Here is a 24052-nt window from a genome sequence, read left to right as displayed (position 1 = left end):
CAGCAATGGGAGCTGGGTGACACTCCTGAATGAAGCCGACTACGAGCGCCACGAAAGCCGCCGCTCAGTGCCTCACGACGCTCCAGGCCGCAGCGCTGGCACTGAGCAGGTTACATCGCTGCTGCTCCTGAGGGGGAAAGAGAAAGAAACGCACCCGTGAGGCAGTAACTACTTATGTCTCTAACAGAGGCCGCTCTGGGTCTATCCCCTGCGGGCCCTCACTTGAGCAAAGGAACTCCGGAGGCCGCACTCGGCTCTCCCGCCCTCTGTGCCTCCCTCCTTCGTCCTCACCGGGGCTCCCAATACCCCGCGCCCCCGCCGCTACCCCCGGCCTACCCGCTCCGCTTGCCCGCCGAGCCGGAAGTGAGCCCTGGTCCTGCACCAGAAGCCGTTCCCCCGCCACCACCGCTCCTTCAAGCCGGCAGAAGGGAAAAAAATCGCCGTCGCTCCCGCCGCCGCCGCCGCCGCCTCTCTCCTTGTCTCACCCCTCACGCTACCCTGGGCCGCAGCTGGGGCAGTGGCTCCACACCCTGGAGCCACTCACTACCCCCGGCACTGCAACCGCAGCGGTGCTCGTTTCCGGAGGACTCTATTTAGGACCGGACCCGGGAAGATGGCGGAGGCCATGGAGCTGCCGCCGGAGGTTGCCGTCGAGCCCCCCGCCTTCAAGCGGCCGAGCTGCCCGCTGCCCGCCGCACCCCGCGCCGCGGAGGGTGGGGAGCCGGGGCCCAGCCCGCCGCCAGCCCGCCCTGCCGCCGCGCCGCGCTACGAGGAGCCGCCGTGGGGCAGCCGCCCTCCGGACGGAGCCGGCTACGGGCTGGAGGTGCTGAAGGGCGGCGTGGTGCTGGGCTCGGTGCGGCTGGAGGGCGGCAGCTGGTTCCTGGTGGGGCGGCTGCCCAGCTGCGCCCTGGCGCTGGAGCACCCCTCGGTGTCGCGGCACCACGCCGTGCTGCAGTACCGCGGCGCTGGCTGCGCCCCCGATGACCCCAACGCCGACGATGCCGCCGGCTTCTATGTGTACGACCTGGGCAGCACCCACGGCACCTTCCTCAACAAGACGCGGGTGCCGCCCCGCACCTACTGCCGGGTGCGGGTGGGTCACGGGCTCCGCTTCGGCGGCAGCTCCCGCCTCTTCTTCCTGCAGGTGAGTCGGGGCCCGGGGCTTGTGTCGGTAGAAGCTTCCCCGGATCGAGCTCTGGGATTTACTTGTCTCCATCTTCATCGCCATGGGATGGGAAAGCCGCTTCTGCCGTGTGAGGTGGTTTGGGTGCTATGAAAGCAGCCGAGCGCTGCTATGGTGGTTGTGCTGGCAAAAGCAGTCAGTTGTAAGTATCCGCTGCGAGCTCTGCGGTGAGGTTTGGGGCTGAAGGACAGAGCAGCGCATTGCTGCTCTGGGCGGCTCTGCGGATTGCTCCGCATGAGAACAGGGCTGGCAGCTTCTGCCGGCGTGTAGTGAGTGCAGAAGGCATTTCTCTCCGGCAGGATGATGCGTTAGTGAAGCGAAACGCTGATATTTCTGTGTGAACAAGGGCAGCTTTCATTACCAGAAATTTAGGGCACTTGGTGTGCCTTGCACATATGTCAGAGGCTGCTCGTTACTCACATTCTTCCATATGGTGTTGAGGGACTTTTTTACCTTCTGTCTTTAAAGTACAGCTATATTTGAGTTTGGTCTGACTGCAAGTACACAATAACACTCATCTCTTTTTTTCTCCCTTTCAGAAAAGGCTTTAAGACTGATATGTTCAGTTATGCAAGCTGTAACAAATGGTCTAATAATTCCACTTTTTGAAGAGCACTGTAATGATTTATTTATGTTATTGTATGTAAACTGGATCTGTGTTGAAAATACCTCTTTATTTTTCTTTTAAAAACCATTTTTGCTAAGTTACTGTTTGTGACTTAGGGACCCAAGGAGGACCAGGAGTCTGAGTCAGAACTAACTGTGACTCAACTGAAGGCACTGCGCAAGCAGCAGCAAGCAAAGCTAGAAAAGACAATGTTGGGAGAGGACTCTGATGAAGAAGATGAAAAAGAGGAGAAAAATGAGAGGAGTCAGAACAGTGATATGAGCTGCTCGTGGGGAATGGGTAAGTGATGATGTGTAAATCAGCTGATACATCTTGGAAGGTCTTTAAGCCAGTTTTCAGGGAATACCAGGGTTGAAATTCCAGCTTTATGCCAGGAAAGTCTTGGCTACACAGTAATCCTTTTAAAAAGAAGAGTGCTGTGACAAGGGAAGCTTGTATTTGGTGGGAAGTATGCCAGAGCTCTTTTAGATGCGGGGAGGAATTTGCCTATGCCTATAAAAGACCATGAAACTGAGAGTCTAGGTTTGTTCACACTTCTGCCTGAGAGGTGAAATTTAATTGCTTGAGACTTCTATGCAGTATGGTTGTCTTTAAATTTAAAGAAGTCCACATCTTAAAGCTAGATAAATTGTAATTAATGAGCTGTTCAGGCCAAAAGGAGTTGGGGATTTTGAATGGAAATATATAAGCACATAATCCTTTAATGTGCTGACACAGCAGTGATGTTCATCTGCAAAACTGCATCTTATGATAGAATGAGTAATAGTAAAAATGAAGCAGAAGCAGGGTGTTTTTTTTGGTTGGATGCAGAAATAATATTCAAGCTAAGGGAAATAATCTTAGGATTACATAGCTGCTGCTTCTTTCAAACTAAGACAAGTTGAAATATACTGGTGATCTCTTTCTCCCGTTTCACCATACTTTTGCACTTTCTGTGTCTTGTAGGGGAGGATGCTGAGGAGGATGAGGTTGAAGAAAACCCTATTGCTGTTGATTTTCAGGATGTGCAAGATGCCTTTTATATGAAAGATCCTAGGAAGGCCTTACAGGGCTTTTTTGACAGAGAAGGTACTGTACAATTTTTCTAAGTTTAACGTGAATTTCCTGTTTACCAAAGTGTGATGTTTATGCCCATGTTTGCCTTTGGGAATTAAGGTGTAGGAGCTAAACTTTTCTCTTACCTTGTGATCAAATTTTGGGTGGGGGTTGGTGGTGGTTTGAGTTCTTTGTGTGGTTTTGTGTTTGTGGTTTGGCTGTGGGTTTTTTTGTTACTTTGTTTGATTTGGTTAATTTAATTTAATTAGTTAGTTTAATTTAATTAATTAAAACTTAGATCACCATTGTATATCTGAGACTTCCTTAGTTACTAATTCCTAAACTGGGAATTGTAGCGAGAGTTGTATGCCTTTGGAGCAACACAGAAACCACAACCATGCTTTGAAGCTATGCTGAAAGATTCATACCCATCAAATTTCAGTCTCTTCTGTTTGGCAATGGCTGTGATTGCGAGATAGAATTGGAAAGTCCAACAAGACAAATGGCAGTAACGAATTGCTCTGAACTTCCAGTGGTTGCTAGTGAAACTTACAGATGACTCACTTATTTGTGAAAAATTAATCTTCAAAATATCTGTGAGTTCAGACTGAAAAATGTCATTACTTCAGTGTCATTTACTTGAATACATATAGAGACAAGATTGTTTTTTCTTTGAACTACACTGTGAAAAACAACCACATGAGCATAGTACCAAGAGAAGATCCCATGGCAAATTCATGCTTATAACAAGGGCAACTTAACCTGTTTTTTTTAACCATGACATTCTTCTCTGCTGTAATGATTATTCTTGTTTATTTCAATTTTGGTTACTACATCAACTTTCTTTTTCTCTCTAGGAGAAGAGTTAGAATATGAATATGATGATCGTGGGCACAACAGCTGGCTATGCAGGATCAAGTATGTATCTCCATTCACTTTCTCTGCATAGAAGCTGACTTCATTGAATTCACAAACAGAGCCTGAAGGAATTACTTGTCTTGTCACACTTGGCAAGGAGGCCAGCTGGAATTCGATACTGAGACAGAAGTTCAAGGATCAGTGCCTAGTTTAGTGTCTGTGCTCCTTTCTGGTCTGGCAGCGTGGAGACCTCATAGCAGCCTCCCCATCTGAAGGGGGCCTTTAAGGATGCTGGGGAAGGACTCTTCATTAGGGACTGTAGTGGTAGAACAAGGGGTAATGGGTTCAAACTTAAACATGGGAAGTTTGGATTAGATATAGGGAGGAAATTCTTTATTGTAAGGGCGGTGAGGCACTGAAATGGGTTGCCCAGGGAGGTTGTGAATGCTCCATCCCTGGTGGTGTTTCAAAGCCCAGTTAGACAGAGCCTTGGGTGACATGGTTTAGTGTGAGGTGTCCCTGCCCATGGCAGGGGGGTTGGAACTGAATGATCTTAAGGTTCTTTCCAACCCTAACTATTCTATGATTCCGTAAGGCAGTTTTTGATAGGTTCCTGCAAGAGGCCACTAACGTAACTTTGTTATCAGAAGAAGGTGAGGTGAAAATTAAGTCAACAAGGTAGGTTTCAAATGGATAGGAACAACATTACAGTGACTGTACTGCTTAAGAAACCTTTTCTTCAGCATGGAAAGTATTTGTTAGTGGTTGCATGGATGCAAGGTACTGGTGCTTAAAATGATTCTGAGACTGACATTTAACTTTTTAGCTTGTTATATTCCCAATGGAATGAATATAGGAAGAGTTACTGTTTGGACTAGTGAAATAAAATGTGTGCTTTAGGTTATCTTGTGTTTTGATTGGTACTATATGAAGTGAAAAGTGAAAAATACTTAACCCACCGGAAAAGACCAGATTAAAACGGAAAGAACAATGTCACTATGATAAATAATATATGTTTGTATCTGAGCTGTTCTCTGATGTTTCAAACTGAACAGGTTGCCCGTGGATGATGCATCAGGGAAGCAGCTGGTGGCAGAGATTCTCCATTCAGGAAAGAAGAAGGAAGCAATGATACAGTGCGCCCTGGAAGCTTGCAGGCTACTCGATGCTCGGGGAGTACTAAGGCAAGAAGCAGGTGAGTAATGAGTCAAATGCTATGATTGTTCTAAAAGCCTTAAATTAGGGATTTGCGATTGCTATCTTGAATTTGTTTTATTGCTCAGTGGTATACAAATCATTGGCTTCTTGCCTTCTCCCTTCCCTTTGCCAGTATCCCGAAAAAGGAAATCAAAGAACTGGGAAGATGAGGATTTTTACGACAGTGATGATGACACCTTCCTTGATCGAACTGGTGCTGTAGAAAAGAAACGGCTGAACAGAATGAAAAAAGCTGGTAAAATAGAAGAAAAACCAGAGACTTATGACTCCTTGGTAAGAATTGTTATGATATGCCAGGCTTATTCTCTCATGCACCTATTAGTACTAAGAAAGAAAATCAAAGCTGTTTCCTGATCTTTCTTTGATAACTTGAACTCTGATATCATTTCAGACCTTTCACTCTCATTTGGCCAAGTTGCAATAAAATAGTGGTTTTTTTTTTATTTGTGGACAATATCTATGAATATCTTAAAGTATTGATTTGCTTTATTGAAGAAGTAGCATACTACCTTGCTTTTGCCTGTGTAGTATGGACTGCTACTTGATGAATCGTGGCAGCGGGTGAATGAAATACCAGGGCAGGATACTTTTATAATAGTTTTAAAGCATCAGAAAATAATTGCAGCCTTTCAGGCATACAGGGCACATCGTAAAGAAGAACGGGATCATAAAGAAGGATCTCATTCTGCTTCAAAGAATAAGTGTCCTGGACTGACAGGCATATGACAACTAAAAGCCATGCACAGACAATAGGGTGTGGGGGAGCAGGGATAGGGAGGATTGGAGGATCACATTGGTGCTGTAACATTGCTGCAGAAGCATTACCATATTTTTGTGTTTCAGACAGAAAATGATTTGAACGGTATGTGAAGGGATTGCTAGTTGTTTAGGGACAATCTAGACTATATTTTTTTCAGCCCAGAAACCCTGGTCAAAGATCAGAAGTAGATAAATGGAGGTAATTTGGTAGGATATTTGAATAACTCTTAAAAGGGGATTTTAAGAAGATACAAAGATCTTCTAAGCATGTTCTTTTCTAGGTCAAAAAGCTAAATGAAGTTGAAAATGAGCTTTCTGAGATAACAGAGAAGCTGAAGGCTTCAGGGAAAGGTAAGGCCTGAAGTTTATTTGGTCATAGTGCTTTTCATAAAGAGCAGTAAGGAGATAAAAATGTATTTTATGGATTTCTGTCTTAAGGGCCTTTTTTTTAATGTCCACTTTTCACAAAGGGGTAGGGAGATTTGCAGGTCACTGTGTTAGCTTAATAAGGATACTTAATACTCTTCAGCCAATAGTTTATGTACCGTGTGTATATAGTCACTTGCTAATAAATGCAGCCTTGTCCAAAGCAAGCAACATCTAAGCTAAGTTGAGGGGAGTGTACAAGTTCATGGGTGAGCATTATTACTGGTTATCTGCCCATATTAGTGAAACTGACCCAATTTGAGGAACGCTTTTTCTCGTGAGTTCCAAAACTGTTTATAAGGGAAGACTAAGCAACTGGCAGAAAAGACAGTGTATTTTATTTCGCTTCTCTCATTGTAAATGCATCTTAAAAAGGAAAGGTGAGAGAAGAAAAATGTGCAGTCAAAACAAGTTTTTCAGAACTAATTACTGATGGACTAACGGTATCTCTCACTCACTGATGCAGCTGAATGAAAATCAGATGCATAGAGCTCTTCAGTCTCATCTTTGGTTACCCATTCAGAAGAAAATTATCAATAAGTTGATGGTGCAGTAAATAGCCCTATACCTTTAGTCACTGAAATATAAAGCGTAATAACCATGGTTGACTTACCTCCCAGCAACATCAAGTTTTACTTCAGTAGTGTAGAAAACTGCTTCAACAGATACTGAATGCTAACAGTAAACATCTAAGTTGAATTACCTGATCTTAGGCACTGCTGGAATCAAGCAGAGAATTGTATTTGCAAGAAGGGGTGATCTGACTCGTTGAAGATCACTCCCTGATTGAAGCACTTACATGGTTGTGCAGATAAAGAAGCAAACTGCACCTTTAATTGTTCTGAATTACCTGACTAGACACTAAGCCATATCTTTGAAATTTGGTGTTTAAATTAAATGATCATCCTGCTCAACTCCTGCCTGCTAGGAGCTTCAGACTGTTATCAGTAAGTTTTCGTTGATGTTTTTTGTCTTGGTTCATATAAATAGTTGCAAGGAGAGTATTTCTGTCTGAGTTTCCTTTATGACAAGTTTTGTCATCATTTATAATTGTGTGGAGGTGAATGCTATAACAGTTTCTTGGGTTTTGAAGCCTCTAAATTCTGTATATATTTGAACAGTTACTGTTATGGCTTTAATATGCTTGCGGATTATAAACTGTGTTTTGTTCTAGCTCAGCAATATCCTTTCCACTTGAGTCCATTTGTAAACATAAGTCTTACTAGACTTTTCTGTAAATATTTGTCATGTAAAATTGCTTGAATGTGCACCTTTAACAAAACCATGCTATTTTATTGAAATTTAACATATGCTGCTTTAAATACAAAGTGCTATTTAATTAGCTCAAGCTGAACTGAAAATAACTTATTGTTTGCATAATTATGCTTGTGCATATATACATAAATGCTTCTAATGCAGCAAATGCCAGATTTGCCACTTTTCATATAACACTGAAGGGCAGAAGGAGGCTGCCTGTCAAAAGGCTCATTCAGATTCTAGCAGCAACGTTCTTCTTTGTTTGCATTCAAGTTGTATTTGAATGCTGTATAAAAACTTGTTCAAGCCCAAGGAAGGAGTTTTTCTGTGGGTATTTTGCTTGGTTATTTGAATTCCATGTGTTAGAATTCTGCAATCATTTTTCTTTGTCATTAGAGCTTTAGTTTTTCCTCTTGAGTTTGAATTGCATCAACATAGACAGAATTATTAATATTTGAAATCAAGTGGAGGAGAAAGACTGTCACTGTTCTTTTCCAAGTACAAAGCAGTGTTTTCTCATTAGAAAATGCAGTCAAAACAAAGGTAAATCTCGTGTGATTGGCCTAACATATGAAACTATTCTTGTATACACTCTGTCATGCAGGGTTGGGAGGCAGCATCATGTGTTGATTCATTCTCAGCTTTGCAAATGTTATTACATACACGTTCCAGGAAAGTCAAAATGGGATTCCCCGTGCAGTGGTGTGGCATTCTTTGTAGCTGTGTTTATTTTAGTCTGTGACTACAAAAAGAACCCATAAGCCACTTTGTTAAGGAGAGCAGATCTTGCAGTGAGATGAATAACTGAAAAGACACTCATAAAGAAGCATTCAATTTTAAGAGAGGCTTTGTTATGTAAGTGGATGAAAGTTTACTCTGAGGCTTTTGTTAAGAGAAATGCTTTCATCTTTCCAGGGCTAATAACCTCTATTATTTCACCTTGCAACAGAAACTTGCAGAGAGGACAGTTTTTCCTATATACGGTATTCTGTAAAGGTAGGACTTGAGTACAGCTGTTGTCTCCCCACTCGTAACAATGCATATCTGCCCTTTATCTTGCCTAGTCCAGTCCCAGCCAGCACCTCAAGATTCCTTGGATGAATTCATGACTGAAATAAAATCAGGATCTACCTTAGACAGTGTGGCACGAAAGAAGCTTCACTTGAGGTCCTTTGAACTGAAGAAAGAGCAACAGAGGCTGAAAGGGCTAGTAAAGCTTGTCAAGCCTGCAGAACTGCCTGAGCTGAAGCCCCGGTAAGTCTTGGCTATAGTGTAAAACAATTGCTTTTACCGTTGTTGTTATCCATGGGTAGTTGTGCAAACCCAGTAAATAGACAGCCTTCCAAACACAAAGGCAGGACTGCCTTCCAACCTACCTGGCCAACCTACCGCTTCAAAGAGACGCTGTGCCTTTTGGGTGTTGCAGCATCTGTGGTTGAGGCAGATGTACCGCAACACTGGAGTAAGCTAAGCCCACGCCGGGAGGATGAGAAGGGGAAAGGATTGGAGTCGTGGTGTCAGCTTTCACGTTTTTTTTCCCAACCTGCATCTAAAAGGAGCAGAGGAATGTTACAGGTGTTATGTACAAGTTGAAAACCACTTTAATTCCATGAAGCGTACCTGGAAGTCAGGTGTAGTGGCTCTTCAAGTACTGCCTCGCAGAACTGCTGCAGTTCAAGAGGGTGTGTGCTGGGTTCATCATTTGCTAGTGGCAGCTTAATTACAGGCTTAATTAGTTGGCTTAAATTGAGTTTATCCTTCAAGTGTGTTTTTCTATATGCATAAGTATTATATACATATGTAGGTGTGTGCAGTTGAATTTGAGGGAGTCTGTGAGACAGGTGTTTTTTTTCTCCTTATTTTTTGCTTCCTGTTCCTTGGATGCTGCAAGTGAGAGAGAAATTAAAGGATTTTTATATATCCATTTCTAATTTGCAGATTGGTTTGCATTTGTAAATGTAAGACTGGGTTGATGCTATGTGCACTCTTTTCCTCTGTATCTATTTTTTTATTAGGAGTGGGAGTTACAGTCTGGAAGCAGAGAACAAGCCTAAAAAGATTACCTTGCCTCTGTTTGGTGCAATGAAAGGGGGGAGCAAATTCAAGCTGAAAACTGGAAGCCTAGGGGTAAGTTTGACTTGCAAGAGCAAGTCAGAGGCTGTTCTCAGGGTATGGAGACTGTAGGTGGCAACCATGTCTTCTCACATGCAAGGAAACAGAATGGAGGTGCAGGCCTGTGGCAGTGGAAGGTGCACAGGGCAGCAAGCAGTGGCTGTTGGATGTTTGCTGCCAGCAGTTGCCGTTCTCTGTCCTTGTACAGCCAGTCTCCTAGGCACAGCTGTGGTCAAAAGGCAATGAATTGAGTAGAGGCAGCCTGGGGACATCAGGCTGAACCACTGCTATACCTCAGCAGTTTTTCTTGGTCTTATGGCAAAGATCATATCCAAGATTGATTCTGTTTCCAGTGCCCTCTTGTGAAAACATTGTGCTCCTTGTCTATGGACTGGGTGTATTTTTTCATCTTCCATCTCTACTAATAACTTTTCTTTAAAACCTAACTGTTCTTCATCCTGAGAGTGTTTCCTTACCTGCTGTCGCTGACAGTAATGTGTGTGTTTTCTTCTGTAACTAATATCTGTGGCATCCAGCTCCATTTATCGTAGCACTGAAGCACAACTCTTTCTCCCACAGAAGTTGCCTGTTAGGCGCCCAGAAGTCCCTGAAAGCTTGTTAAAAACAAAAGATGATGGACCAGAGGAGGAGGAAGAGGAGGAAGAGGAAGAAATGGAGGAGAAGCAAGAAATAGATACAATAAACAGCAGAGCATCAAACGTGGAAACAAAAATTACAGCAGAAGAAGAAACAGAAAAAGAAACTAATGCTCCTGATGGTTCTTCTTGCAATAACAAGAATCTAGAATCCCTTCAGGATGGTAAATCATTGGTTTTGTTTTTTCCCAGTAATGAAGCTGAGACTGTTGCTGCTGAATTTTTCAGAGCTCTGTGAATCTCCTAGTGTCTGAGTCACAGTTTCTCCAGCAGATTTCTTTTCCATATGTTTTTCCTACAAGTCCAGACTCTGTGTGTCAACAGCTGAGTTTAACATGGTTCCAGTTGAAGCTCCCTGTGGCAGGCAGTTCTCCATGCTTTTGGTGAAATAGAAGAAATCTCCTGCACTCAAAAGTCAAAAGTTTGATCAATGTCCTGGGTTCAGCTGTAACAGTTACTTTTCTCCTTCTTGGTAGCTGGTGCAGTGCTGAGTTTTGGCTTTGGTCTGAGAACAGTGCTGATAACACACCAATGTTTTAGTTGTTGCTAAGTAGTACTTAACTCTGATCAAAGACTTTTCAGTTTCCAATACTCTGCCAATGAGGAGGGGCACAAGAAGCTGGGAAGGAGCAGAGACAGGACAGCTGACCCAAGGGGTATTCCATACCATAGCATGTCATGCCCAGTATATAAACTGGGGGGAGTTACCCAGAGGGGCTAGCTCACTGCTCGGGTTGGGTTGGGTATTGGTCGGTGGGTGGTGAGCAGTTGTATTCTCTCCCCTTGTTATTTCCCTTACTGTTATTATTAGTAGTAGTTGTTCTGTATTATACTTTAGTTATTGGACTGTTCTTATCTCAACCCATGGGGTTTACACTCTTTTCAATTCTCCTCCCCATCCTGCCCGGAGAGGGTGAACAAGGGGAGAGTGAGTGAGTGGCTGCACGGTGCTGGGTTACTGGTTGGGCTTACACCATGACAGTGAGTCCTGCTTTCATTGGATTGAGTGTCCATATGAAAACAACTGCAATGCATTGTTGGCAGGGAGAGTGGCTTAATAAGGAAAAAACAAAAAAGTCTGTGTAAAGCTTCAGATCTCTTTGTAAGGAGGAAAAATACTTTTAAAAATGGCAGTGGAGAGGCATCTTCTTGTGTCTGTGTGGTTTACCCCCATTCCCTCCTTTTCTGTATCAGCTTGATGCATTTGAAAAGTCAGTACTGATGTTTCTCAGTAAATGAGATGTTTGATGACAAACCTAATTCTAACTTTTTGTCTTAATGCTGAACAAGTTACTGGCATGTTTTAATTGGTCACAAGTTTTTCTTTAATATTGTATTGTGAGGGACTTGGTACATGAAGTAATTTGGAGAACTTTCAAGAGGAGTTATTCCTGTGACAAATGCAACCCTTTTGTACTTTGTCTCAGGGATGTTAGTGCTCTGCTCAGCAGAGTTACTGCAGAGTGCTCATCTGGCTCTTTCTTTTCTCTTTTACAGGGGCTCCTTTTCTGCCTGAGCCAAAGGTACTAAGGAAAGAATCTCAGATGGGACCCTCACAAGAGAAATCTCAAGGTGAGCAATAGAGTTTAGGCTCTGTTGTACAGTAGCATGTTAGTTTAGAAACTGTCTAAGGGACTTAACTGTCTTCTGTCAGTAGAAGGAAACTAAGCTTAATCTAGAATTGAAACAAAGGATTGTGTTTTGCTTGCAAAGCGGTAAGTGTGTGGTGAAGACAGGTCATTTCAACCATGTTTCAGTCCTCTGTGCTTTTCATAGTCATTAGCTCATTTGAGATCCTTTGTTTAAAGAAGAAAGAGGTATGAGAAGAAAAATTATTTTAATTTAGGAGCTTAAACATAATGCTCCCCACCCCCTGCCCTACTGTCTTGCAGTAGCTCTGAACACTAGGAAGGACAGAACTTTTATAAAGTGACAAATCTTCTGTAACATTAGCTAATAATCTATTAATGACCTAGGTGACCAGTCTGTATGTACATGCACACAAGAAGGATCCCCAAAGTGAAAACTGATGTACTGAACGTAGAGGAGATTGATATGAATATTCTGTTTTTTCATAACTGAGACTCTTCAGAATGTTATCCTGTCCTCATTGTCTCATCCATAGTCTTTACGCCACAAGAGGCTCAGTATTTCACAGCTCAAGTGGCAGAAGAACAAGGCATGCTTCTATCTCTTCTGTATTCCACTCACAAGTTTTGGGGTTATTTTTTGGTTGGTTGATGTTTTTAAAAATGCATGTTGATCCTGTGCAATTCTGTTTTCTTCTAAATCAATCCCTGCAGTGATTACAGATAGAGAGTATCTTTAGAAAGGAAACATCTGCCGTTAACCAAAGTGCGTTATAGAATACCAAATAGAGGACCTTATTGAACTGCATTCAGATAGGTGACTCACAGTGTATTAAGCATATGTTAATAAACCTGTGAAAACTGAAAGGATGTTCAGCAGTCTGAGCTATTAATTTTGTTGCAGTGAGCTGTCTTGGATTTCCTTTTGTGCCAATTTTTGTGTAAACTTCCTGCAAGCTTATTTCTGATAGTGTTTGTCATTTATGATGTGTTGTAAACCAAATCTTTCTTCCCAGCATCTGAGGCAGCGTGTAGGGAACCTGAGGAGGCATCTGAGAAAGTTAAGGAAATCAACAGCTCAAGCAAGGTGAGTTACAACACAATGACTCCTGCAGTTTAGGAGTTTCAGGAAATCATTTAGTAGGCTATTTTATAGTGAAATAGTAGCAGTTTGACTGAGTATAACTTAGTGGCAGTAGTGCTTTGCTGCTGATGAAAACCCAAACATAGAACCACATAGTGCCACTGGGCACAGATTTTGGAGAAGGTAAAGTATGGTATTTTTGACATGATGGAGGCTCTCAATTCAACCACAATCTGTTTTAGAGTTTGACGTTTCTTCTTCCCTGTGTATTATAGCTTTCATCCCTGACTCTAGTAGAAATAGCCCTCCCCTTTCAGTATTTGTCTCTGAATTAATGAGAGGTTTAGTGGCTGGGATACATTGGTGTAAGGGTGCAGCACCTTAAATCGTTTTTGCTTTTGCAGGCAAAGCAACCACCATTTTTTTCCTCACAGTACCCAGATGATGACCCAGACTACTGCATATGGGTCCCTCCTGCAGGTATCAACCATTTCCTTACCTTTTTTAGTCTTATAACTCAAGAATCTAGCTAATAGGTAGTCCAGGTGTCCTTGTAACTTCTGGAGAAAAAGATAACTCGGGAATACTTTAACCAGAACCTGATGTTTTCTGGCATTTTATGCCACATATCTGCTGTATGGCCATGCAAGTCTTGCAGTGTCTGTAGTAGCTTCATCTCAAGGGACAGATACACCTGAGGTTTGTTTCTGAGTGTCGTAACAGCCGAGGGAGCTAACTCCAGTCACACGGAGTAATACAGTGATCTAGTTGAAAGAGAAGCTCAGACCTTCACTACAGATAGTCTGCAGCTATTATAATAACTCCAAAAGGAGTAAGAAAAATGAGAATCAGTTTCACTGAAGAAAACTATAATCTGGTGAATCATCCTTCAGTGAAAAGACTGCTCTGCTCTGGCATATGAATCCACTGGAACAAAACACCCGATGCAGTAACGTGGAGGTCTGATCTCGGATAGCCAGGCAAGCTGTGTCCATAAGAGGGAGCTCATTTCTCTGTCTCTGCCTGCTAATAATAATAACCTGTTTTCTGAGATGGCATAATGAGGATACAAGAAAAAAACCAAACAAAAACCCCACAGGAATATATGATGCAATCTTGGCATGATTAGTAAAATTAAGAGGAATGATATGTATAAATCAAAAGACGATTTCAATTGTAATATCCAGTCTGACTTTTTATCCTCTTTGTGGTTATCTGACTGCTGCTGCCTGGAGACTGTTTCATGCTTGGGTACACATTTATCTTGGATAAGAGGGGGAAAATTAATTCAGCTTTTCCTCTTTGCCCATTAGGTCAAAGTGGTGATGGCAAGACTCATCTCAATGAAAAATACGGCTACTGAGCATCAAGTGCCCTGGAGTACAGCTGAGGCTTGAAGGATGGCTCTGTTTTGGACTCTTTCACTACATGTTAAGTGAGGGATAAAAGACTTGGCTTTTCAGAAGCTGTTCCAGATTCAAGGGCATTAGCAGCAGCTCTGGCTGCTGCTGGCTTTCCTGGTGTGTTCTCTTCTAGTCTTTTAAATGCTTTTTTAAAAGTAAAAGCCCACACATTTTTCTGCCTCATCCTTTTCATTTGGCTTCAACCCATGGGCTCAGTTTTCCTTTTGTAAATAAAAGTATACAAAAAAAATACACCTCTGTATACTTAAAGGCTTGATCAAATTTATTCCTGTTGGTTTTATGCGATTAAAATGAGAAACACTACTGGTATGCTGCTTTGGCTCCTGTTTGAAAAGACTGTGATGGTAAATACAACCTAAAACTTGAGGGTTTGCTTTCGGTTTTTTCCTATGGAAAGAAAAGGTATTTTGAGAAGAAAATTGTTTTCATTTCTTCCTCCAGCAGTTGGGGGAGTACTTGGTTGGGAGCGGACTGGAAAGTGGGAGCATACAGTGTTTTTTATACATGTATGTATGCATACCTATAGTAGACATATACATGCACACACAAGGTGTGGAAATGCCAAGGAACTAAAGAGGCTGGCACTGCTTATCTTATCAGAGGCTAACAGAAGAAATTATGGAAAGATATTATGAGCTGGAAAAGCTTATAATGAAGCCTGTCTTTCTGTTGCAAAACAAGAGCAAAGCATCATCTTAATGCAATTTAAGGTATGCCTGTTCTTGATTTATCACAAATATTAATTTTGAATGCCTATATAATTAGTTTATGAAGTTCTGTGTATTTATATATGTGCCTATTTAGTGTGTATATGCTATATAGATTTTTAAAAAAATCATTTAAATATCCATAAAAATGCAGGTATGAATTGGATGACTCCCAGTCGTCCCAGAGCCTGTGTTGTGGTAAAGGCACAGGTCACAGAGGACATCTGAGGGATGGTAAATCTCTAGACACAAACATACAGGGGCAAGGAAAGCTGGAGAAATTCTAGTGTTGTGCTCCAGGGTCATACATCCTTTGCCATGCTTCCACTGGACAAGGCTGCATCCCTGTGGATAGATTGCAGGAGGGCATGTCAGAAGCCAGGGAGAAGGGGTAGCTGTACAGCTCTTCTGGTTCTTGAAGGGATAGTGTTGGAGCAACGGAGCTCACTCTGATTTTACCCTACAGGTAATGTAAAGCAGTTTTGGAGCTTGGCACTTTGGGTGTTTTACTTTATATGCTCAAGCTGCAGAACCAGCATCTTTGCACCTACCATCTTCAACATGTTTAGCTTTGCATTTTGACAGCATCTGTGCACCAGGCTGGGGCAGCCTGATGCTCACTGCTTCTGGCAGAGGCCTATCTGTACATAAGCCAAGGAAGGGCTGTCGCCCCTCTGTTCAAAGTGCCAGCTCTCAACAGGTTTCACAGACTTCTCCAGAGCCTTGCTCCAGTGTGCAGCAGGCATCTGCAAGGGCTTCTGTTCATCACTGTGGGTGCAGAGGGCCTGGCAGGTGTCAATGCAGCACAAGGGAAACAACAGTTTGCCAGTTATGCTCATGAGAAGCACAGGGAGAAGAGCCCACGAGGTGGGTACAGCTTTACTTTGATAGCAAAATCACAGCGATGTATCTCTTCATCGGGGGCTGCTTTGTAGTACAGAGAAATGGTACTTGTCCTGCTGCCAAAAAGCACATCTCTGGGGATCAGGGACTTGGGCAGTTTGGTCCTGGCTAAGACCATGAGCTTCCCCATCTTTCTTTTCATAAGGGCTCAATTGTGCCTCTGTAGAGATCTGATGGTAAGTCCTGCTCTTTTTCGGTGGTCCATCTTTTGTTGCATTGTGTAATATGAATACCTAAAGGTGGTCCCCACTGGTGCTTCCAGTCATTTTCATGGTAGCACTCAACAAAAGCAATGGGAAATAGCACCCCTTATATTTGAAAGTTGTTATCATCCCATCGATGATCCCTTAGCCATCTCAGAAGAAGGTTTTCAGTTGCTCACAGCCACATAACTCAAGACAGGGTTAAATCTTTTCCTTTTTGGCCAGGTACATGTATTATTTGTCAAATATCTCTTTCTTCTGCTGATAGCCATAAACCAGCGTGTGTGTGTGTGTGTGTGCAAGCAGGGGCTGCCATTTTAGGCAGAAAGAGATAGATACACACAGTGATAAACCTTCACCTCGTCATCACTCTCTCGTCCACTGGGCCATCACCATAACCTTGTTTCTTTATGATCTGCAAGTCCTCAAAATACTTACACCTTGCTGGCAATAGTAACCCTGTTCTCACTGCAACTTGAAGCTCTCCTGAGGGTCTGTGTATGTGTCAAGGGTTGGGGTTCTTTTCCTTAAGCACCATGATGTACGTCCTGTCATGATCCCATTGTGGAGGAGGGCATAGTCAACTGGGATTTTCAGCAGCAGGATAAAAACGGAGGGCATAACTTTTGCAGCCCTTGGGGGAGACGGCTTAATTTCATGGATACAGAACGTAGAGTCTATGAAAACCAAACATAATTGCATGGCATTTTGGCATCCTGGGTGATTAATTACACACATTTCTCCTTCAGAAGCTGGCTGACAGCTGAGCAGCCACCATAGCCTTTGGCCTTAGAGAAGTGTAGCCCTGAAACTCTGTGTCATCAAGCAGCTGACTAAAGTCCACATGTGCCCTTAAGTGCCTGTTCTCCTTCAGTTTTCCTCTCCACTCCTCCTTCATCCCACAGGGCAGCTGGCACTAACTCCATGGCAAAACCATCACTTGGGCTGTGCTCCCAGTCTCCTCTATGTGTCTCCTCTACCCCTGCCCTGCAGATGGAGTTCTGATCATGGACACGGAGCGCTGCTGCTGGCTGACATTACAGGCCTGTTCCAGGCTCGGTGTTTGAGATGTTTTCCACATAGATCTTCCATTTTCACACAAAATCAGAGCCAAACAATCTGGGTTCCCCAGATTCACACAGCAGTCTGCAGCTGGGGCACCTTCTTGCGGCAGTGTTAGGCAGGCAGCCAGCAGAGACAGCTCTGAGTGTGATTAAAGCATGGATGCCAAAGCTCACCAAGGTTTCTTGCCCCAGGTAGCTTTCCTGACCTCCCTAACACCATAATGATGCTCACTGTGTCAGAGGAAGAAACAGGTCTTGGGTTATCTAGGACTGTTGCTTGGCTTAAGGATCCCCAACATTATTTTTCCACCCAGGAGGATGATGAATATATTAACACACAGCATGTCTTCAAACAAGGGGATGCTGCTCAGCATGACCCTCCAGTGCTCAGACCACTCTTCTTCCATGGAGCTCTCTTGCTCTGCTCAACAGTTCTGCACCAGTCAGACCCCTTGCCGCCGTAAGCAGTGTGAGACCTCCAGCAAAACAGAGATAACCATCACCGGTGAGGTTTAGCTCAATCATACAGCACCATTTTTTGCCTGTAACATTAGAACAAAGACAGGCTGCAGGCCCCTGTGTACCCTATTCTCAACAGGCTGTACTGTAAGAGGAGCTGGACGGACGGTCTGATCGCATCTTGGCTTTCCCTGAACGTACTGACTCAGTCTGAAACTTGTTTCTGAATCCATGGTGCTTCAATTAACAGTGGAAGGCTCTGCTTGGAGCTGTGCACGCAGGCAGCCTTGGGGTAGAGCTGAGCAAAGTCACCAGATCGAACATCTGGCATAAGTCAGCAGAAGATTGACCCTCACCCCAAACTGCGCTTTGGGAGCTTCTTGCCTCAATGCCTTATCCAGACTAACAAACCTGTACTTTTCCATGGCCATTCCCACTGCTCTGGGTGCCATTTGTTTTCCAGATGCCCCTGGTTGATGCTTGGTGATTTTCAACTCAGCACTGTTACATCTTCACTTCATTCAAAACCAAAGATCAGAGCAAACAACCTCCAGATGGAGCTCCTGGTGCACAGACATCACCGTACCTTAGGTCTCCTCTGACTTAAAGTAAGGAAGCTCGGCTCTATCTGTGGATATGGTCCCTGAAGAATGCTTCCTCTTGCTTATCCAAGGAAAACCGAAGCTACATGTGACGCTCCGCTTTCAGGAATGGAAAGGAGCATTCATAAGGTCTTTTCAAAGCATTCAAAAGAGCATAACACCTATTTGGTTACCTACTGGTCAGATTGGGGTCACAGCACTGTAAAAAGCCACAGGACACAGGGAGGTGTCATTAATAAGTCGAGTGTCCTATAGCCAGCCCACAGACCTTGCTCCACCATTCAAGAAGGGATTGTTTAAAGCTGCTGTTTCCTGTCACAGCACTCACGATTAGTTGGTGTTTTCTTTGCAACATGTGTTTACCTCATTATCATACTTACTTTCCACTGCTATGAAACTTCCACTTCTGTATTCACCTAATAAATACTCTTAAATTTATGGAGCATCAATGCCCAAAGGCCTGTGAGCACCTAATATTTGGGCAGCTGGCGGCAAGATATTTTCTTTTGCAGTTCAATGCACAAAGCAATATCTATTTTGATACCTGCATAGCACCACATTCTGCTGTTCTGGGCCACAGGACTATGCATACACACTCAGCATGGCTGTAGATGAGGTTTGTAGCTGGGGGGTAGGTTTAGTTTCTACAATCTGAAAATGAAATGCTGTCTTAGGAGTTCTCAGTTTCATTATCAAAGTGAATGTGAGGTAAGATGTGAGAAACGGTCCCTAAGGAAAGGTCTATAGATGATCTCGATTTGCTTCGTTATGCTTTTAAACTGGGGAAGTGTTCTGTTGGTTGTGCAGCTGTATGGATGTATGTGCAGGTGTACGCGCGCTTTCAACCATGAATATATTGCTTTGTTTCTCTGCTTTGACCTGCTAAATAACTTGAAACTCAAATTTGTGCTTTTGCTGGACACAGTCTGCTGAAACTGCAGTTTTAGGGCATATGCTGAGTACCTGTTTCAAATCCAGTTTCTTCTGGCACCAAGAAATGAGATATGCAGGCTAAGAATTGCATATGATACAAACCCACCTGCAGGTGACTGCTCAAGGGAAGTCTGACTGAGATTAAGCTCATGGTCATCAGCTCCCCCAGGGTAGAGGCAAAAGGCATTGAGCCTCCCTTTTTGTAGGGATTGTGTTTTTACCCCTGTATATAAAGATCTACTTGCTGAAGTCTTGACTGCATGGTCAGTATGCAGTGTGTGCAGTACTTTGTCCATATGGTCAGTATGCAATGTGTGCAGCTCTTTGTCTGTATGGTCAGTATGCAGTGTGTGCAGTACTTTGTCCATATGGTCAGTATGCAGTGTGTGCAGTACTTTGTCCATATGGTCAGTATGCAGTGTGTGCAGTATTTTGGTTTAAATGCACCACATGGACTCTGACAAAAATTGATATTCATCCTAATGGCAAAAATCTTCATACATATGGAAAAGTTTAGGAGCTGGTGTATGCAATACAGGCGCAGCAGCGTCTGCTCTGGAAGGGCAATTCCAAAAGGGAGAGATTTACCCAGTGGCTTCTTACACTTTCTTCTGTTTGGGAAGTGATTATTTTCTTTCCATGCAGAAGCCAGGGACTAGCAGGCACCTTCTGAAGCCCCTCCTTGACAATAGGTTTGGCTGATTTAAATTGATCTCGTCTCTGTTCTCCCACCAGACTCAGTTGGGTCTGTTGTGTGGCTGCTCTGCCATTGCTTCTCATGGATGCTGAACCCTGTTCAAGCTTCATGGTACCCCATGGGGCAGAACTACGTTGTGCTGAGCTCCTTCCTTTGTTTGCCTTCATTCTCAAGCTCACCTTCGCCTTACCTGTAGCCCAAAACCATCCCTTTCATACTTTTATCCTGCTCCTGAGTTGTGCAAGCCTGAAGAACGATTCTGTCCCTCAGCCAAGCAGAAACTGAACCTGAATCTGTATTTCAAAGTTTTGAGTGGAACCTCAACCAAGTGTTCTTTTGTTGGGCACCTGAGATTTGCCCTTGCAGATGCCTTCAGGGGGACAATGGCAGAGCTGTGAGCTCATGATAGGGCGGGATGACGTTTCTCTGCAGAAAGCCAGAGGAACACTGATGTGAAATCTCATACCTTACTCATTCATCTCCTTATCCCCCAGCCATAAATAACCACCCCACTCCCATTACACCTCTTCAAGGAACAGCGATCCAGACTGCTCCATAGCAGCAAGGCAGCAACACTCTAATTGCTCTTACATGCTAGGGTAGTTATGATGGGGTCTGTGGTGGAAAGATGATTTACTTTCCGGTGTTGAAAGCACAGCTGTAAGCACACAGACCTTCTCTGTGCTTCCTCCTGACACAGCTCTCTTGGCCTCTCAGGTGTCTCACCGCAAAACAGATGAAACCATTTTCTCTCTCCGAATTAGCAGATTTGCCTGAGAGCTGTTGTCTGCCCTTGCAGAGCAGTCAGACAAGGGGACATGCCGTGAAGTGCTGATGCTCTGTTCAGTTTCTCTTCTGCTGCTCAAAGCATACAGACAAGAACTAAACAGTTTGGGCTCAGGCCTAAGGGGAATCAACTGAGACTGCATCCTGACTCCCTCCCAACCTCTGACTTTCCCGTGGCATTTACCTCTTGCTGCCCAATTCACCTAGCAGTAAAATGTGGCTAACTTCACAGAAATGCAGTTGTACTCAATGAGAGAAACCTCGACCTCTTTGAAAGACGCTGGCACTACATCTAGGACCTTTGTAAATGGCTTTGTTAGCTAGGATTAAAAGGTGCCATCAAGCATCTCCCCCCCTGAAGATGCAGTGCTGTTTGGGGTGGCAAGGAGAGAGGGGAGGATGACAGGGTCTCTCTTGTATAGGAAAAGGCAGAATTCAAGCTGCGCTTGAAATGACTACAGAAAAGCTTTCTAGATGTTTGAATGGGCCAGTGAGAGATAGGAAATGGGCAGGAGATACAATTTTATTATGCCAAAAAAATCACCCTGGTTAGCTCTTGTAGCACCTGGGTAATTAAAAACCTGTTTCGGATTAGCCCCAGGCTGTTCCCCAAAGACAAATGTAAAGATGTGCTCTTTTCAGAGTACAGAGTAATGGTTAGAGGTTACAGTATGATTGCTTTCATCTCATAAAATAAGAATGAGAAAAACCCTCTAAGATCCATTAGCGAGAGCACTGGCTGGGTAGTCCACAGGTACAGATAGTTTAATCTCTTTTATACTGTATCACAAATGGCTTTCGTGCCTGTGAACACTGGCCATATATTTCTCTCTAATCATCCTTCCACAGGCCAGATCATACCAGTTGTGTTCTGCTCAGGGGCAGAATGGCTGTGAAATCTGGAGTGGCTTCCCCAGCAAGAGCATGGCTTCATAATCAAGCAGCTTCCTCAGTGTTGCCTCTATGTGCTGGGAAATAATTGGGCTTCATTCTTCTTATGGCTATAAGCCCAAGACACATACAGCTGTGCTCAAGGAAGTTATGTACCCAGTGGCAGTTTATGATGGCTCTTCTCCAGTCTCACAGAGATGATATGTGGTGGCTATATACAGAGAGAGAGAGATGCAGAGCATCTACAAGCAATATTGTTATCGTGTATAAAATGACATAAAAACTACAGCAAGCCAGATTTCATTGTCGATCCTGCCTTCCCTCTGTTTGGAATTTGATGAAATGTGCCATGACTGTAGGCTTAACCCAAACTAGTAAAACTCTTTTAATAATGACTTCTCTTTGTCTCCACTAGCTGCAAAGACTTACTTAATGTTCTGTTGGTTTTTCTAACAAGCATCCAGTGTCAATGGGACTTCATTAGAAGGGGGTTTTTAAACTACAGCTCTTGCTCCAATTTGTATTTTGTAATAGTCATGTTTAAAGAAAGAGGAAAGAAATGTCATGTTCCAAGCCATGAGGGGGGCATGTGTCTAAATAATACAAAGGAACTGGAGCTGTGCAACAGCAGGAGAAGGAAGAAAACGCCAGATCCTCTCCACAGCCACTCAGATTTTAGTAGAAATAGGAATAGATGCACTGGCCCAAAGGCTCTGCTTAGCTTGTTACCTCTTGGATGCACAGGGGAAGAAGCACAAGAAACAGAATGTGTGTGAATGCCTACATAGAATCATAGAATAGTTAGGTTGGAAAGGACCTTAAGATCATCTAGTTCCAACCCCCGCTGCCATGGGCAGGGACACCTCCCACTAAACAATGCCATGTGTGTATGTATATATCCACACACACACATATATGTCAGACTGACCTCAGAGATGCACAGTGGTAGGGCAGAGGCAACAGTGACAAGCTGCAGGAAGGAATATTCCAAGTAAGTATTAGGAAATGCTCTTCAGGCCTGGAAGGACTCAGCTCTCAACTGGACGAGGGCGTGAGCAATCTGACCTAGGCTGGGCTGGCTTTCAGGGAATTAAACATGATCACCTCCAGAGGTGTTCTCCAGCCTGAATGAATTCATATACATGAATATACATATATATGATTATACGTATTATATATACATAGGCATAGATCACAGACATACACATTTTTGGAACATATGAAGACACATATATGTATGGTATGTATGTGGAACACTCCCTCTTCACATTCCGTGTGGACAAGGGCCGCTTACCTAACCTGTTGCACTGTTGGCTAGTCTTTGCAGTGAAAAGAGAGACCTTTTGGACCTCATCCTCCAGACACACTTGTTCCGCGGTGTTCCTCACGCAGCTCTCAATGCAGAACTCATTCCTTCGGAATTGAGTAGGGCTCCTGGCATGGGCCATTCTCATGAAAGAGTTTCAAAATCTCAAAACTCAAGCTAGAGCAAGCATGCTACGAAACAGATTTAGGCGAGCAGCTGCCAGATCTGTCTTGTTTTGAGTCTGACGTTTGGCCAAAGGATGAGGATGGTTGTTTTCAAACTGGAAGTTCAGATATTGGGGGAAATTATGGCCTTCCTTCTGCAAGGAATGACAGCATGAAACGAGTGCTGTGTGCGAGGGAGTGAACGGGCTGTTGTCTCCTAAACTCTGGTTTTAGTTCTTCCTTGGATCCTATTGCCTTTTGCATAGAAACTTGACTTCTACAATCCCTTCAGCCTAAAGCAATGTCCTTCCCCTTGTGAGTGGGTGGGAAGCTCTTATTTCAGAATCCTTTAAATAACCAGACTCAATTTCACCCTCATAAATCTGATCTCCAACACACTTCCCCTTACTAAATAAGCAAATATTTTCCCTAAAAACAGTTTGGCTTATTCTTAGGTTGACCTTTTGTCAACAAAGCATGAAGATATTATCGTGATGATTGGAAACACTTTTCTAAGGCCCATAAACCAGGCAAACAAAAAGGGGAGAGGGGAGGGGGGAAAGGCTGAGGCTTAAAAAACTCATTTTGGAAATGTCAACTGAGCAAGCAAACAGCATGAACTATGAAAAACAGTGAAAGAGGCAGAGAAACAATGTGTGAACAGTGACAGAGCCGGTAATTCACCGTATACACAACAAATCCATCTGTTAAGCTGGGAAACAATACTTTGCTTAGTTCTGTGGGGTTTTCCATGGCGGGGTTCAGATGGCACCGTCTCCAGAGTGCCTTGAGAAGGTCCTCAGCTCCTGCCCTGCCACAAACAGCCTTGTCAGGAGGGACACCAGGGATGCACAGGGTCCCTCCTCCATCCCAGCTGTGGTTGCCAGCCTAGTAAGCGATTTCCATGTGCCACAGGTGAGGAGGCAGTTTCTCCAAAGTGTCTGTCACCTTCCTCTGCCAGTGAAACTAAAGGTAAAGGCTGTTTGGTTTTCATTCCCCCAACAGGATTTAACCTGGCCAGGGATGTCGGCCCTGCTGCCTCCACTGGTCCCCAGAGCTCCCAGCACACAGGTTTGACCCATACAGTGCTGGGATGTCCCAAAGCAGC

General features: G+C 43.7%; 1 protein-coding gene across 1 annotated transcript; it reads left to right on the top strand.

Annotated features, from left to right (window-relative positions):
* The first annotated feature begins 477 nt into the window (after positions 1-477).
* On the top strand, positions 478-14384 carry SLC4A1AP (solute carrier family 4 member 1 adaptor protein). Its single transcript, XM_062637028.1, has 14 exons — positions 478-1144; positions 1907-2090; positions 2757-2879; positions 3704-3764; positions 4760-4899; positions 5035-5195; positions 5963-6032; positions 8429-8618; positions 9380-9491; positions 10056-10296; positions 11630-11704; positions 12738-12808; positions 13210-13285; positions 14119-14384. The coding sequence occupies exons 1-14, from the start codon at positions 614-616 to the stop codon at positions 14166-14168; spliced, it is 2085 nt and encodes a 694-aa protein (XP_062493012.1). The 5' UTR covers positions 478-613; the 3' UTR covers positions 14169-14384.
* Positions 14385-24052: the final 9668 nt, after the last annotated feature.

The sequence above is a fragment of the Pezoporus occidentalis genome, unplaced genomic scaffold (assembly GCF_034315485.1).
Source record: "Pezoporus occidentalis ecotype Australia unplaced genomic scaffold, CSIRO_AGI_Poc_V1 ctg50, whole genome shotgun sequence".
Taxonomy (NCBI): Eukaryota; Metazoa; Chordata; class Aves; order Psittaciformes; family Psittacidae; genus Pezoporus; species Pezoporus occidentalis.
This window is presented reverse-complemented; position numbering and strand designations above follow the sequence as displayed.

Bases quoted from the DNA above. Each gene is read 5' to 3' on its own strand.
- SLC4A1AP (XM_062637028.1), top strand. From the start codon at position 614: ATGGCGGAGGCCATGGAGCTGCCGCCGGAGGTTGCCGTCGAGCCCCCC. The intron at 1,145-1,906 runs GTGAGTCGGGGC...TTTGTGACTTAG, and splicing joins CCCGCCTCTTCTTCCTGCAG to GGACCCAAGGAGGACCAGGA. The intron at 2,880-3,703 runs GTACTGTACAAT...TTTTCTCTCTAG, and splicing joins GGGCTTTTTTGACAGAGAAG to GAGAAGAGTTAGAATATGAA.